Genomic DNA, 17825 nt, shown 5'->3' with positions numbered 1-17825 from the left:
ACAACTCATGCACCAAACACGTGAACCACATTGTTAACAAAACAAACAGCACTTGTCGATGGTTAAATATCATCAACGGATGCACCTTCGGCATATCACCAACCAGAGCACTACAATTATATAAGGCATTTGCTAGAGCAAAATTAGAATACGCCGCATCCACCTTTACAAACATATCTAAAACGGCYCTGCAAAAACTAACCACCTGCTGTAACGCAAATATAAGACCTAGGCCTAATGAGAACCTCTCCAACCCACGTCGTATATCATATGGCGGCAGAACTACCGCCCAAGTACAGATTTGAACTAGCCACGGCGAAAGAGATAGTTAAATGTATTGCATATAACCTGCCAGCCAAAAGAATGATACTTACAAACCAGCTCAACAATAAAACGAATTACTTTAAAATAAGTCAGAAGTACAAACTAATACTATACAACATAGCACCAGTAAAGAACACGATCGCACATACTACCAAAATTACAACAGATATAAAATTCTTCAAAGGCAAATTCAAATCGAAAAGAGAAGCTAACCAAACAATAATTAACGCAATATTCAAGGAAAAAATGCATCAACTAGAAACAAAGCAATTCGAAATTATATACACCGATAAACGACAACTAAATCCTTTTATTGTAACAAAAATCTGTCCTCAATGACAACGGAATTTATAGCGATAGATAAATTCGCCATACAACAAGGATTCCTCAAAGTTGCCATACAAACGGACAGCTTGAGAGGAATATCAACAGTAAAAGACAACGACAGTGACAAGTACATTATTCAATCAATGAACACCTCAAGAATAGAAGCATTAGAAATCCACCACATACCAGCACATTCAAATATAATAATGAGCGATAAAGCCGACGAGGCGGCGAAAGCAGCAACACAAATGGGAGAACGAGTACGTATACCATGGGCAATCAAAGACGCAATAAGAGAAATCCAGAATAGAATCAAAGAAGAATGGAAGCAAGACTACAAAGGGAAAATAATGTCAAAGGGCAAAGACTACGGGATAATTTACCCTGATTTAATCAAACGAACTTGGTTTCATAACAAAAATACCAAAATGAATGCCACACAATTAAAACAATTCAACCGAATACTTACAAACCACAGTTTTTGCAAAGCTACTCTCAGCAGAATGTTTACAACGATGACAAATGTACAACCTGTAGCACTCCAGAAAACACAAACCACATAATATTCCAGTGCAGAAAATACACAAATACACGAAACAAGTACCCATCTCTAAATAACAATACATCGTTAATCGATTTTTGTGAAAATATAAATATCGAAGGATATCACGCCATCACTAACTTCTTAAAAGAAATAAAAACTGACTTATAACTTGTAACCAAACTATTGGAAAAATACGTTTTGGCGTTATAGCTACCCAGCTGGCCAAATAAATCTACACACCACCCCGTGGGGATGTAGTAACTTTGAACCAAAACATCTGAGTTCGCAAGAGACTGAGGAATCAATGAATTTGGAGATGTTTTATTTGACGCAAGTACAAAAGCTTATAGACAATTTTGAGTAGTTAGAGACCAAGGTATCGACACGCACTCTTTCTTTCACTCATTACCATTTTCTTTTGCGGACACTTTTACAATTATCGTTTACTTTCTTTGCTACAAAAGTATCCCCTTTAAAGAAATAATAACAATAAAGATTTATTTCGCATCTTCGTTGTTGCAACGATGGATGGCGCTCAATCCAAAGCGGTAACCGCTCATTTAGGACCGCTGCGGACTTTAGGTTTAGCAAACATTGAAGCCATATTAGAGAACTGCTGGCTTGCTTGTTTGATGGTTTTCCATTCGTCAAAAACTATATCCCAAGTTCTATGCCAATCACTAATATTACTGAATGATAGAAATAGAGACTACGATAATTCAATCCAATTACTATTTTTGCTTAAATTGAGTCACGAATTGAATTTATAATGTCATTTTTAAGGATTTTGTGCCAAATACTTACAGTAATACTCTTTACTTAAAATTCCAAAGTACGTTTGAAATTATAATGAATAAACGCTAAGCAAATCTAAAGGCTTCCGTGTGACAACATAAGTTTGTGAAAGTTCTATCAAGAACTAATATCCACAATAGGTGCCTGCAATAATAATTTTATTTATTGGCTTATTACGTAGATGTTTCAATAAAAATCGAATTAGGAAAATATTAGAAATATCTATATCAACATATTTGCTAGTTAAGTAAAGTTAACATGATAACGAGATGTGATGTGGTTACGACGATTTTGAAGACATGTTTTTATATTGTTAACAAATCTAGCTTTATATTACCAATAGGTCGTAAGCCCTAATAATAATTAAATCGACCGTCACCGAGTATTGTTGCCAGTCGAATTAAAACAGAAAATGTTCCGATTTCTTCGTTGGGTGCATTGAAGCGCAAATTGCAAGTAATTGAATGAAAAAGCTTGCAGAGCGAAATAGTTTAAAATTACATATGAAGTAAGTTGATCTTTAATAATTCGAAGCGAATCCGCTCAATCAATTGCCCCGATTAAGTTCCATTAATTGCACTGAGCTCAAACTTGCTTCAGAGCACCCACGAAATATCATCTAAAAGAATATGCGCCCACTTAAGTAGGACCTAACTGTACGTAGATGTTAGAGCGGGTTAATTTGTGTGGATCCGTAAAATGTTCTACGAACACTTTTAAGTATAGTTGGGGTACTCACAACGTGTTTACGCAAATACAACTCTGAACGCTATGTTTTTGGATCTTTATAACATATAACTTTATGAGACTATGTGAAACCCCCGAGTATATTAAAGAACAATTCTGCGTAGTTGCAAGTAGTACACGGTAAAATGAAATATATGAATAATCCATTATTTGGGAAATACTATATATGTAGTTGACTGATATGGATACATGTGCATTAAACTTCATTCGGATATCTCAAAAAATGTTTTCAACAAAATTTTATAATCCTTAAAAGCTTAACTTTTCTTGAAAATCGCAGTCTGGAAACAGGTTTTAAACTCATATTAGATAAATTTTTTCAGAATTATCCGTAAAATATTTTCCACATATACGAGCAACCCGCTTTAACGCAGGTGTGTTAAGGTATGAGCACTTACGTAAGTGGACATAGGTGTGGAAATGCCTTCCTGCAAAAGCGTGGCATGTCTCTGTTGCTTAGTTGATGCAGTAACGAGTTAAATTTGTAAGACAATTTATTTATAATTAAGCACAGTTGTAGCCTCAAGTGCAGCGGTAAATCCGCAAGTTCGTGAATAAACTCGATAAAAATGCTATTGAAAACACCTAAATACATATGCTCACTACTGAAATAAAAAAGTTATATTTTATTTACACACTAATTCTATTTTTGTTGTCTGATTATATTTTGCACATATGTAGTCGGAGTTCTTGTTGCTTTGTAGGCCCACTAATAAGCAAAACATATGTAGTTGGAGTTGGACTAAAGCTGAGGAAATATTTGAGCAGGTGTTAATCGAGGCTGAAAGATCAGACGACATACTCAATAATTGAATGAAAATGGTAATTACAGTAGACATAACAGCACAATAAGACATATTCTTCTACATGAACGCTAAAATTTGCACACAAGGGCATTCGTAATTTTTTAATCCAACAATAATTATAAAAGCATGAAACGATGGAAATTGATATGCGTTTACGTGTCGGTTCTAATTGAAAATCGCGCAAATTCAATTTAATTTCTCTTGATACACATTGTAAACATAAAAAACTATTCCTTTGTATTTGGCTTATGTTCTTTGTATAATATGTAGAGAGGTCTATTTTAAGAAATATAATAATTACATTCATTGTCTTCGGCTCCTTTTCGTGCTGTCGAAAGCAGCTTTGAAATCGACGAAGAGGTGTTATATGTCGATTCTCCTTTCACGGGACATTTCCAAGATTTGGCGCGTGGTGAATATCTGGTCGGTTGTTGATTCGCCAGGTCTAAAGCCGCACTGGTAAGGCCCAATCATTTTGTTTAATCTTACACACAATACTCTCGATAGAACCTTATAGGCGATATTGAGGAGGCTTATCCTACGGTAGTAGGACCAGCTATTCTTTTGCACTTTCCGAAAACCAATGGTTGCGATTGCAGCTGTACGTAAGGAGTTTGAAATGCCATCCCGTCCTGCATCTATCTACATGTAAGTAATAAAAGAATTATACAAAAAATACTTTCAAAGTCCCATTACGTTTGGGGGTGTGTTTGACAGAGAAATTCAGTGGCTCGTGACGTCATGAATATAAAGAGGTGAGGGTTCCGTTTGCAATCATGAAAATTATACCGATATTTTTGTTACGATATCTCGCAATCTCGTCCTTTCACTCTCCATTTAAAAAGTTAGTAGACAAAAGAATTGTAATAAATCCAATGCACTTATTTTTCTCAATAAGAATAAAAACAATAATAGAGTTAGATATAAGGTTATAGATATAAATATGTATATACATATAAAGGATCAAGATACGTTGTTGAATTTCGAATTGAATTCCTATTCTGTAACTTGAGTAAAATTGAGATATCAAAATTAAATATGGCATAAATGTTTCCTGGCGAAAAATGGGGAACGAGATCGTAGATGGCCATAATAGGACCACGGTCATTGAGCTCTTAACAGTATAAAAAAGTCATTAAGGTTAAATTCACAACAAAGATTACAGGGAAGGGCTCCGCGATGGGCTTGGATGACAACCAATGCTACTTCCCATATAACAAAACCTTAAAATTCCAACTGATTCTTTAACTTTACAGTATACAAATCCAGCATCAATAAACTTATTCCTTACTTGTACAATTCAGAATCAATTTCTAGTGAATAACATAACAGTAGATCTCCCGGAAAGAATTGAGCAGCGAAATCAATTGAATGAAATTAAAAATATCGCTCCATTATGTACATACATATACATACAAGTATAATATATTTGGTAGTCAAAAAAGTTGTTTCGTATTTGGTCAATTTCAGTCGTATATCTCCAGTGCAACCAATCACATTGTGTCATACCATATAGTGTTGGAAAGGTGAGATTTTAAGCTTCATTTAGCCAATTATTAAATTAAATGCGGGGAAGTTGAAAAAAAGTTACAGCTGCTTAAAAATTAATGAAAATAATGAAATAATGAAATTCGCTATATTTTAATTTTTTGTATAAAGAAAGGGAAGAATGCCAATTTATGAAGTTTGCGGAGACGATGCTATATCAGTTCGTGTAGCGTAGCAATGGTTCGCTCGCTTCGATTCTGGAAATTTCGAAATTTCGGTTTACACTGATGAAATTTTTATACTGATGGAATAATGTCTCTTAACGGAAAAATTGCAAAAAGTGATCGACATATTTGTTTATTATTATAAATATAAAGAATTAGTAAAAGTTTGATTAGATATAGAAACCTATTCGACTATCCAATATAGTATGTATATACATATATCTACCATATACACTTTTTATGAGTACTATATACAGTGTCGGACAAAACATATTGGACTGATGGTTATGAATGCTAAATACATGTCGTATACTCCAAATTACGATTTTAGATATAAAAAACGTTTTTTAATATAAAGGCATATTGGTGAAACAATGAAATCCCGTATAATTTTTTTAATAGTTTATATTTTATAAAAAAGAAATTATAGTCGCAGTTTTTCGCAATAAGGGTCAAAAATCCCGTTATTTTGTGAAAATTTTTGTATTCTTTATGCAATTTGAGAAACGACATAAAAAAGCATAATTTTAGTTTAACATAAAAAGTCGTGACGCGATTTAAATTGTAGTAATCACGAAGGAGCTAATATGAATAAGTAAGGAAGGGCTAAGTACGGATACAACCGAAAGTTTTATACTCTTGCAACCTTCAAGAATCAAAGCGAGGGAAATACCATACGATGTTAAACCTCTATCTGAGGATCGAAATTCAACCAATTTTATATACATATACATACTATATAAATATAACTCATATGCTGACAGACACTAAGGCTCTAAGGTTTGTTAGAAAGACGAAAGCCATTATATGCAGTACGAGTATATGGAAGTTGCGGTAGTATCAGCCAGATTTTACATATTTTTCTCAATACCACATATTGTTAACATGTCACATACTAAAAATTAATCATAAAGACTAAAGTCAGTCGGACGTTCGAAAATCCTGACAAAAGTTATATGGGGGTAAGTCAAGTTTTCGCTCAAATTTAAATATTTATTTTTGGCACAAAGATACACTGATATGAGTAAAACACGCTAGCTCATTTTCAATGAGATAACTCTCCTATTGGCCAATATATGTGGTACAAAGCCTCCCGGAAGTTCGACCAATATTTTCTAACAAAAGTCAATTATATGTACAGGGGTATAAATATTGGGTCCCTAGGAGCGTGAACAGTTTTTATTGGATTTGAATAATTTTTGGTCATAAAGTGGCATACACTAAGGGCATTAACTGTGCAGACTTTAATCCAGTTATATTGATTTGTTCTTGATTTGCGTACTCGAAACTGAAGGAATGGATGGAATTTAAAATTGTGTTATATGAGAAGTAGGCGTGTATATTTTCCGATTTCGCTCATTTCACAACGTGACATAGGATTCTAAAAAAAATGCCAAGTACCAAATTTTGTTGAAGTCGGTCAGCAGGGTCCCGAGATATGGGAATTCACCCAAAAGTGGGCGGTGCCACGCCATCGTTCAATTTTCACAAAGGTTCCCATAAAGCTCTCTGATGCCATTCCGGCGGAAAATTTAAATTTATCTGGCGCATATAGTTATTGATTTATCGCGCTTTTAATAGTTTTGAACAGTACCGTTATTTGGGGAGTGAACCAGATTTTCATCCGATTTCGTCCATTTTCACACTATAGGTAGGAGTTTTTGTAGTATTCGCGCTGAGCGAATGTGGTTGTTGTAACTTAAGCGGTTTAGGAGATATGTATGTATATTAAGCATATTAGAGGGCTGGGCCACCCTCACTTCTCCAATTTTTTTTGGGCAGGTGCCCCTTCCTAATGCGAGTCCCTTGTGTCAATTATGAGTTTTGTATCTTAATAAGGTGCTTTGATATGACACTTTATAGGTTTTCGGTTTATGGCGATTTCTGCACGTGGCAAGTGCACTATGGTCGGAAACATCACTTTTCTTGGCCAAAACTATTAAAATTTAAAATAACGGAATTTTTGACTGGAATTTGAAGTTGCAGTATAATTTAAGTGTTTTTGTATAAAATAATTAATTTTTTTTTTTAATTATCAACATTTAGAATTAAAATTAAAAAAAATGTTTACATAAAATTTTTCATTTTTTTTATTTTTTATTTTTAGTTCTAAATGAGAAAATGTACGATATTTACGAGTAAATATGTTGTTTCTGGAAATTGAAAATATAATTTACACACGTATTTACGAAAATATTAAAATTTTATTTAACTCTTTAATTTAAATACAATTCATTATCCAAAAATGTATTTTCCTGTTCAAGTTCTTCTGGATAATCGTCCTCGTCGCCCTCGTCGTCATCCATATTTTCTAAATTCTCAGTCGCACATATTTCACCGATACCCGCACAATACAATAATTCCTTTACACACGTGTATTTAAGCGAAGAGATGAAATTAATGGATCCGATGTATCAAGAGCTCTATGAAATACATCGAAAAGATTGTCAATGCGGCTAGTCTTATGTGCATGGTGCAGTCTGTCGCTTTTATATATTTGTTTCGTGACTCAGCTGCATCCTCTCCGAAGTAACCAACAGGAAGTGGTGTATTCTGCATTATTTGCTTTGAGTGAACTATAGCTTTATGTACTGTGGGAGTCATTGGCAACCAGGGGTACTTGCTTTGATATAATTGACCAGTTTGAAAGCAATAATCTTCAAATTTAGGGAAAATTGACAAGATAAACATATTAATATTATTCTCATTCACAACCACCTGCTTTCGGAACATCAACATGAAAACTTAGTTCTTTCCACAACTCATTCCGGATATACTCTTTTCTTATCTTAATTGCATCTTTATCTTCCTCCGATCTAATTTGCCATTTCTTTACTTCCATCTTGTATCCTAAATGTAGTACGAACTCAAATAATCTAATCCAGGAGTACAGTGGACTAATTCCGTACTTTAGATTTCCATCGTTAGGATGAAATTTTACGCTGTTATAATCTGTGACTTTAACAAAGTCAGTTTGGGTTCCATGGCATATTGGACATTTTTGATTTGATTTTGTATCGGTTAAAACATTCAAAACTTTTCCATCTATAACAGTTAAAAACACTCTGAACGTTATTTCGATTATCTTACCAGCTTCGATTTCAACACGTAAGTTTTCAAGCTCTTGAATTTGTTTATTTAAGTCAGCAGCTTCTCTTGTTATCATTTCCTTAGTTTCACTCGTGTATTCTTATTTTAAAAGCCGACAAAATCTTGTGGACTGCGGAAAACAATTATTCCAAATCGGGGCTCCCGCGCTACTCAAGAGTCTCAAGGAAATCACTGTTGTGGCCGAAAGACATGAATCAGCATTTCGTGATGTACTTTGATCAAGGAAAGATTGCTTATATTGAGATTGACCAGAGCTGCTGTCAAAACCGGAGCTAAATATCATTTCCGTTGATATGAAGTTACCCGTAATTGTCGCAAATACTTCCTTTTGCATCTCTATAATTCTTTTAGCCGTATGGTTTAAAAGCATTTGTAAAGGAACCTTTGCACATTTGTTATCTACAAGTACACCATCGGGTCTGCACTTACTTTTTATTGCTAATATATTATCATAGGGTGGATAAATATTAGCGTTACGTTCCTTGCTAGAAGTCCGGATGGAACAGTATTGGCTCTTCGAAATTCGAGAAGAAATGCTAACGCTTCCTAATCAGACATCACAATAGGTGCTTTTACATCATCGACATATAGCTTCCTAATCTTGGATGGTCTTGATGGACTTTCGATGGTTTCTTTTAAAACAACTGCCAAATTTACTTGTCCTTCTTTTCGAGCCGAAATTGATGATGCTTGAACTAACAGATTTGTTTCGTTGTGTTCTGACATCGAGAGGTTTGCTGCTTGCCTTCTCTTACTTCGTTTAGATTTCTCAGAGTACTTAAGTTGAGGGCGTCCAGCTAGTGATACAATTTTTTCATCATTTAATTTTTTGCATTGAGTCTTTGTAGAAGTGTTTTCTAAATTTATTTGCCTGTTTATTACAGTTTCTGAACAAACCCAGCCAGGATATTTAATTTTAAAATCATCTAATCTTCTATGACACTTTTCCCACTTTGCAGACAAATTATTGTTAAGCATGCGTGTTTTTTTTGTTAAATGCTTATAGCATTCATCTGAAATGTTATCGGCTCCACATTTTTGTATAAAATAATTTATTAGAGCGTTTTATTTTGTCCTTTCTTCTGCTTGGTCAACCAAATATCAAAAACTGCTGAATTCTGTAAACAAATTACGACTGAAAAAAAAAAATTACTCAAAAACCGCAAATCGAGATAAACATTTTCAAAATCTAAACACTTCAAAGTAATTTGGTTTTTAATCATATGCTTAACACTCCTAAACAAAATGTGTTAAGCTTACTCAAACTTAAAAAATAAAATAAATTCCAAAATGTTAAAGACTTTTGGAAAAAGTTATTTTATTTTTTAGAGTATCCAACTTTTGAGTATTATATTTTACAAAATTAATAAGCTTACCATCACTTTCGTGTTCCATTTAAACTTTCATTTAACACGCTTTGTTTTCAGCTTTAACAAGCAATTGAAGTAAGCACTATAAAACACCGAACGCAATTATGTTTACAAATGAAGCAAACAAATTCAACTTCGATGACTCGCCGAATAACGGTGAATTGCATATTACAACAACAAAATTCATTTTTGGTTGTTTTGGAGCGTTGACTACTAGATTTCAGAAACAACAACATATTTCGGGACTGCAAACATTTTGACTTTTGGCCAACGAAATGAAATTTCCGACCATAGTGCAGTGGTCCGATTGCGCCCATCAACGATCAAGATGCATGCCATCAAGATATCTCAATTTTTACTAAAGTTACAGCTTGCACGAACGGATCAACGGACGGATTTCAATTCATCTTGTCTGCAAGAGTATAAAAAGTGGCCATCGGTGGAAACAAACATTCAATAGAATTAAATCAATTAATTACTAAAGTCTACAGGAATGGATTGTCAAAAAAACAAAACATTTGTATTAACTTTGTATCAATAGATCAACAGCGAGCTTAATTTCAAATAAATTTAGCGACAGTAGATCTGTGAAAACTTACCATCTTGAAGAACAACACAACAAGATGATTTGAAAATTTAATTCAAAATATTCAGACGGAATAAAAAGAGTTTGCCAACCAAAAAAAAGAGGTTAGATCCCTAATACTGCCAATGTAGAGTTAAACATGGTGGAGGTGGCATTATGTATGGCGATGTTTTTCCGAGTTTGGTGTTGGACCTCGTCGTCGGATCAATGGCATTAAAGATCGATTCATACACAAAATATCCTTGAGAACGTGATGATTTCCCATGCTAAGTGAAATATCCCACTTTCATGGGTTTCAACATGACAACGACCTAAAGCACATGAAGAAACCTGTGGCGAATTGGGTCGTAGCCCTAAGTATTAATGTTAAGGTGGCCAATCCTTACTCTTTCGAGTAATAAATAATCAATAGAAGAATAGATAAAGAAAGAGTGAATGGGGATAAAAAAAATTGTTCGAAACCTTCCAGAAGTTAATGACAATCTTATAGCTTCTCCGCCAAATAGATGCAGTCAAGCAATTAAAAATAGTGATTATGCTATAAAATGTTATATAACAATCATTATTATCAATATGTTTTGTCGCACTGAATATTGGACTAATTTTTTTCGAATAAAATGGCATGGAGTGAAATAATTTCTAATGCTTTGTATGTTTTCATAAAATAAATAGTTTTTACTCTCGCAACAAAGAGTATTATAGTTTTTTCACATAACGGTTGTTTGTAAGTCCTAAAACTAAAAGAGTCAGATATAGAGTTATATATACCAAAGTGATCAGGGCGACGAGTAGAGTTGAAATCGGTCTTTCTGTCCGTCCGTCCGTGCAAGCTGTAACTTGAGTAAAAATTTAGATACCACATATTTCTTGGCTCCATAAGAAGGTTAAATTCGAAGATAGGCAAAATCGGCCCACTGCCACGTCCACAAAATGGCGAAAACCGAAAACCTATAAAGTGTCATAACTAAGCTATAAATAAAGATATTAAATTTGGCACAAAGGATCGCATTAGGGAGGGTCATATTTGGACGTAATTTTTTTTTACAGTGGACGTGGCCCCGCCTCCTACTAAGTTTTTTGTACATATATCGGAAACTACTATAGTTATGTCAACCAAACTCTATAGAGTCGTTTCCTTCAGGCACTTCCATATACAGTTCAAAAATGGAAGAAATCGGTCATAACCATGCCAACTCCCATACAACGGTTATGTTGAAAATCACTAAAAGTGCGTTAACCGACTAAAAAAAAAACACCAGAAACACTAAATTTTATGGAAGAAAAGGTAGAAAGATGCTGCACCCAGGCTTTTTTAAATTGAAAATGGGCATGGCGTCGCCCACTTATGGACCAAAATCCATATCTCAGGAACTACTTGACCGATTTCAATGAAATTCGGTATATAATATTTTCCTAACACCCTGATGATATGTACGGTTCACAACCACGCTTTCTTCCAATATAACGCTATTTTGAATTCCATCTGATGCCTTCTCTGTATAATATACACATTAGGAACCAATGATAAAAGCAGAATACAACTTTACACAATTACGGTATTTGAGCTGAGGTATCCCTTGTGGAAAAATTGTCGTGATCGGACTATACCTTTTCAAGGTCGCTGATATCGAACACGAAAAACTCAGTGCCTAACCTAACCTAACCTAGTTTTTCACCGAAAATATCGGTGAATCAATACAGTTAAAATAAATGAAAATACAAATCAATACTCAAAATACACAAATTGATCTAATCTAATTAATTTTACAGCAAAATAAAAGAATATGTAAATGGCGGATAATGAAATCACGATTATCACTTTATCATGCGAGAGTATAACATGTTCGGTGACACCCGAACTTAGCCCTTCCTTACTTGTTTTATATTTAAAATGATAAATGTGAGAATAGGAGATGATAATATGTTTTGTCCGATACTGTACACATGTATACTTTTACACATATAATAAGAGTGATTAGATGGCGAAACACCAAACATAGCGACCTGCGGCCGGTCGCCGACTGCATGTGCGACTGTTACCCCATAAGAAACATACACCAAATGCTATTAACAACAGCTACGCTCCACCATTCATGTGCTTTCCTACCGAATACTTTCGAATATTCGTATATGAACTTATATGTAATATATTAGTAACAATCAAATCGCAACAACGCTGCAATGATACCAAGAAACAGAAAATACTAGCTATATATTTTATTGGGTCACCGACGTTTCTTTCTGGGTGTAACAAACTTCGTAGCAAACGTAAAATACACTGCTGAGGGTGAAAATAAATCTTTGGCCGAGCCATTCAATAGACATATATGCAATATCATTAGCACCGTTGATTATATTGGTGACTGAGGTAACAGCAACCTAATTCTTGGGGCTATGACAATATTCAATATCACAACAATCAAGAATTTACATTCAGTTTTTTTTTTATCTCATACGCAATTATATACATACGGAAGTATCGCATTTCTGTATCGTAAAACTGCCTTATTGACCTCACCTATGTTCTAAGTTTTAAAATATGTGGCTCACCTTTTTTCAATCATAATATTTAGTTCTTAATTTAGTACTATGTGAAAATATTTCAATCAATGCTCTTCTAGAGAGTATTCGATTTCGAAAGTTTAGCTAAATATTAAATTTGTATAAATATTTTCCATTTCTCTGAGAGATTAAACCAACCGTTGTAAAATAACTAAAGTCAACACTTTGATGTAACCAAAAYATACATACATACATAAGCATACTACATTAAAATATACATTATAAAATTTACATACAAATATATTATGCATTCATACCTGCAAGCATTTATTACATTTTCAAATATATAGTACATAAATAGAGATGGCATAAGATAGTATTCCACTAACTCTGTGCCTCGTATACTCATTTACTTGGTAATTTCACATGTGCGCATGTGAATATGATTTCAAAAGTGCTTCTGAGCAGCTGCCAAACAGCTGAAGCAATCAATTTGAAGGAAACAAACAGCGCGTCTAGTTAAACATGCATACACATCTATTCAAGTATTTGGTACATATTATGTGGCCACTCTGTGTTCACTGCCATCAACGCAACATTAATGACTATGTTCATACGAGGAATATGTTTGTTTTCCAAGATGATTTTTGCAGGCGCGGGGACGACGAGACGAGAGAAAGGATCCTGCTCCTGCTGGGAAGGCACGTTTGTGTTTTTGTTCATTTATATACTCTTGCAACCAGTTGCTAAAGACTATAATAGTTTTGTTCATCTAACGGTTGTACATATAACCTAAAACTAATCGAGGTACATATGGAGCTATATATTTCTAAATATTAAAATATTATATATAAATAATATTTCTAAATAATCGATTGACTGTCTGCCTGTCACGGACCATTGCCACGCCTACAAAGCGCCATTAAACGAGAACCTATAAAGTAAGCACTAAATTAAGATATAAAACTATAATTTGACACAGGATATCGCTGTAGCAAAACCGGTAAAGCTACAACAATCAAATTCGCCCAGCACGAATATCAGAATTCTTAAATCAGATGAAAACCTCGTTTACTCCCCATATAACTGTACTGTTCAGAACTACTAAATGCCCGATTAATCAATAACTAAATACGCCAGTAACGTAAAAATTTGATGTCCGGAAAGAAGGACAAGGCTTTATAAAGGTGTCATTCTTTTCATATTCCTATGTCACGTTGTGAAAATGAGAGGACTCAGACAATAACCACGCATATTGCGCATATAATACATATTTAAATTCCACTTGATTCGTTTAATTTTCGGTACACAAATATAAGTACAGAAGCAATTAGTATAACGGGATTAAACTTTCTACGAATAATGTCAGTACCTATAGTTGACTTTTGTTCGAAAATATTGGTCAATGTCTGAAATATACGAGTATAATTAAAATTCAGGGATAGCACTTCTCTGACTAAGGTATGTCTATATGTCAAAAATGGGTTTAATCGAAGCCTCCATATACATAATATAAAGATAATCGAACTTTGGGGTGACTTTGGACCGCATATATCGGCCAATATGTGAGTTATCTCAATTAAATCTAGCTAGCGTATTTTACTCATAACAGTGTATCTTTGTGCCTAAAGTACTTGTAGATAAAGTTGAGCGAAAACTGACTTACCCGCCATATAACTATTATCAGAATTTTCGAACATCCGGCTGTCTTTACTATATATGATTAGTGTTTTAGTAAATGACATGTTATAGTATGTGGTATTGGGATTGTTTTCCTGTAAGCTTTTTGGTAATAATTATGTGTCTAAGATATATAAAATTTTCCTGAATTAATTTGTAGATCTACTGCTCCAAAGCGAAACCTTCTTCACAGTGGTGACTATCCACTTCGATAGTATGGCAGCAATATTAGTCTTGGGTGATGGCCACCGTGGTATTGCTGAAAACTGTAAGGCTGATGAGCTTGCTAGGATAGGTACCTCAAGTACTGCATAATGGGAACGGGTAGTGGCTCCATTGGCTTCCTGTGATTTGCTACTGGACCACAACCGCTGATCAACTACCATCAGTTTTGCAGTCGTAAGGCCTTTTAGTCTGTAGTGAATCGGAAGAGATGTAGGGAGCTCTTAGCAAAGTTTTTAACAGGAAACTGTACCATCGGTATTCATGCAGTAAGGCTGAACATCTTACTGGATTCCAGCTGCATCAGCTGTTTGGAAGAAAATGAGATAGAAAAATCACAACACTTACTTCTCGCTTTAGCCAAAACAAGCCATAAAATTAAACGGATTTCATACACTTAGACATCCAGGTGAGATAGCAGAAATAGACACAAAGCACCTTAGCAGATTTCTGATAGGTTCAGTGCGCTTTTCCAATAGCTAATAGCTAGTCACTGAAATTTCTTCATTTGACTTCACAAAGTACTGAATGAACAGTCTAAGTGTGATTCCTCCGCAGCGTTGAATAATCAGCTATCTAACTTAACCCAACCAAATCTGTTACCTTTATTCCATTATAAATAATGTCAACTGATTCATGTATTGCTTTTTGCTTCTGCTCTGTTACATTATTCAAAATCATAATTGATTTATAATCTGGCTTTACGTCATGAGCTCGTTTTTGCGGCTTTTAGCTCAGAGTAAAATTTTAATATATTCTTGAAATGTCGCTTGGTAATAAATAAGGACAAATGAACGATATAATCTTAAAATAGTTTTGTATTATTATATGTTATACAAAAAAAAAAAAAATATCCTAATTTGTATGGAATATATACGTAATTTTTTAAATTATTATATAATTCTCAAAATTAATTTATCATGGCAATTAAAGTAAAACTGTAAATGTGTACTCACCATAAAAAAATGTGCCAAGGAGAAAAATGCGGCCAGTGCAAATGTTTACCAAGTCACGATTGCCAAGAGGCGTAGAGCGTGAAAATTTTTCAATTATTGACAAAATGAAGAGTTTATAAGCATCTTCTCATCTTAAATATTATAGGGGCCATATGATTGATAGAGTGCCACATATGCGTTTCTTAGTGAATTGGGGTTGGAGAAGACGTTGATCGATAATTGATTTAGTTGGAAAACGCTCACAGCGTAAAGCCCAACTTAATCTATCACAATTCAATCATTTAAGAGAATATTAAAAGAGCACTGGTCGACCCGCCTAAGATACCGCGTGCACAACGATTGTTTTTTTAGCTTCTTTGACAGTTACTTTTAATTAGTTATTGTTTACGCCTTGAAAACTCCTACACACATTCGTAATTGTGTGCATCAGGGGTGGGGGTGCTGTTTTATATCTATTTCACCGTATTTTGTAAAGCGGATGAATTTATGAAAGTTCTTAAATTTTGAACATCTCCACGATGTTTTTTTTTTTCTTTATTATTTTTGTTTCACAATTTCGTACCCATATTTATTTTTCGACATACATATGTACACAAGCGATTATATGGTATGCATGTATGCAGTTGTATTATTTTGTGCGGCAGTCAGTTGGATGACACAGTGAAACAGCTGCAGCTGTTTTCTATCCTTCTCAACGTTTCAGCCGGAGCACATCTATGGTGCACACAGCCGAAATAGAAGGGGTGTAGTGGAGGCTAATGTGCTAGGTTGTAGCGGTTTGTTTTTACCCCGAGTATACGAGCTTCCTCTTAAAGTTCCACATTTAGCCACGTGCAACTGCTTTGCTCGGCAACGCTTCACTGTGACTTAATTGTTTACCTTTTGTCAATAACTTTGCCTTCGAATGTAACGCGAATGCACTTGTAGTTAAGTCTGCAATGTTTATTTTTTTTTTTTATTTTAGGCTGGCGGCGGCGGTTGCCTCTTTCTGATAGCGATTTTTACTTAGCTTTCGCACCGCGGGGCATCTGTTTTAAACTACTTTTGCCCAAAATTTATTTATGCTTCATCGGTGCACAATTTAAAAATTTGTTCAGCAGTCCAGTTCCCACTTTTAATTTTTTGCGTTTCAGTTATTTTTTGGTTTTCTGTTTTTTGCTTATTATTACTACGATTGTTTCTTTTTTATTTCATTCCTTCAGCGAAGCGACGTTTGTTGCAAAATATTAAAACAGCTGCGGGCTGGAATCTGTTGTACGAATTACACAAATACATTTTTCATTGCTTCGCCTTTATATTAGCAAGCCCAGTACTTTTTGTTGCGTTGTTTTCATTTTAGTTTGTAATTTGTATAAATTAATTATATTTCAAATTTTTTCGTTCGCCCGCTAAAACCTACACAAAAGGACATTTAAGGAGTTTGTGCACTAAAGACTAAGGACACAAACTTTCTTCACTTTCATTTTTTACAGAAATCACTTATATTTCAAAATATGTACCTTTTCACTAAGCACCGCGCAAAGAATTTAGCATAGAGTGGAGGTGCTGATCAACAAAACCGGTCCGCTTGTTTTTGTTCGGTCGCCACACACAACCGGCACTAACTCGAATTCCGATGGCACTGAGTTCAAGTGATCCGATAGCTGGTCACAACACCCGCGCCACGTTCTCATCGGAATTTCAATTGTCTTTGCTGCATTGCTTTGCGTTTGCAAAGACAAAACGACTAGCGTGACTGGTTTGCTTTTGTTTCATACGAACACGGTGCAGTTGGGAATGTGCCTTCGAACCAGCTTTTTTATTTTGACCTCGCATCCAGTAATTTGTCCCTTGAACGTGCTCACGGTTCGACGGCGCGTTAATATTTGGCATTACGATTTTGGTTGAAAAAGCGTTTTGGCTAAAATGTCATTACTGTTTAGTCCTGTCGTGACACTGAGTTTTTTGCTCTCTCGTAGTTTCACGCTCTCTTAGTTAATATGTTGGGTGTGTGTATGTGCATTGACTCATACGCTTGCTGTCGTTTCTTCCATCTGTTGTCCACCATAACAATTGGAAAATGCTTTTCTGACGCATGCGCGTTATCCAATAATTTGTAGTTGTGGATATCGTTTGTATGGCAAGCAAAACAGCTGTTCCCTTG

The 17825-nt window shown here is 34.7% G+C and overlaps 1 protein-coding gene across 1 annotated transcript in view; it reads right to left on the bottom strand.

The window, feature by feature from the left end:
* LOC108971866 (protein CBFA2T1) overlaps positions 1 to 16786 on the bottom strand; it is a 79370-nt gene extending 62584 nt beyond the window's left edge. The window contains exon 1 of the mRNA XM_018938186.1: positions 15683 to 16786. Coding sequence (XP_018793731.1) covers positions 15683 to 15685 — 3 coding nt within the window. The 5' untranslated portion in view covers positions 15686 to 16786. The remainder of the gene's footprint in view (positions 1 to 15682) is intronic.
* Positions 16787 to 17825: the final 1039 nt, after the last annotated feature.

Source organism: Bactrocera latifrons, unplaced genomic scaffold, assembly GCF_001853355.1.
Source record: "Bactrocera latifrons isolate USDA-ARS-PBARC rearing strain unplaced genomic scaffold, ASM185335v1 scaffold_360, whole genome shotgun sequence".
In the NCBI taxonomy this organism is placed as follows: domain Eukaryota; kingdom Metazoa; phylum Arthropoda; class Insecta; order Diptera; family Tephritidae; genus Bactrocera; species Bactrocera latifrons.
Note: the sequence above shows the minus strand (reverse complement) of the source record. Positions and strands in the feature narration are given on the sequence as shown.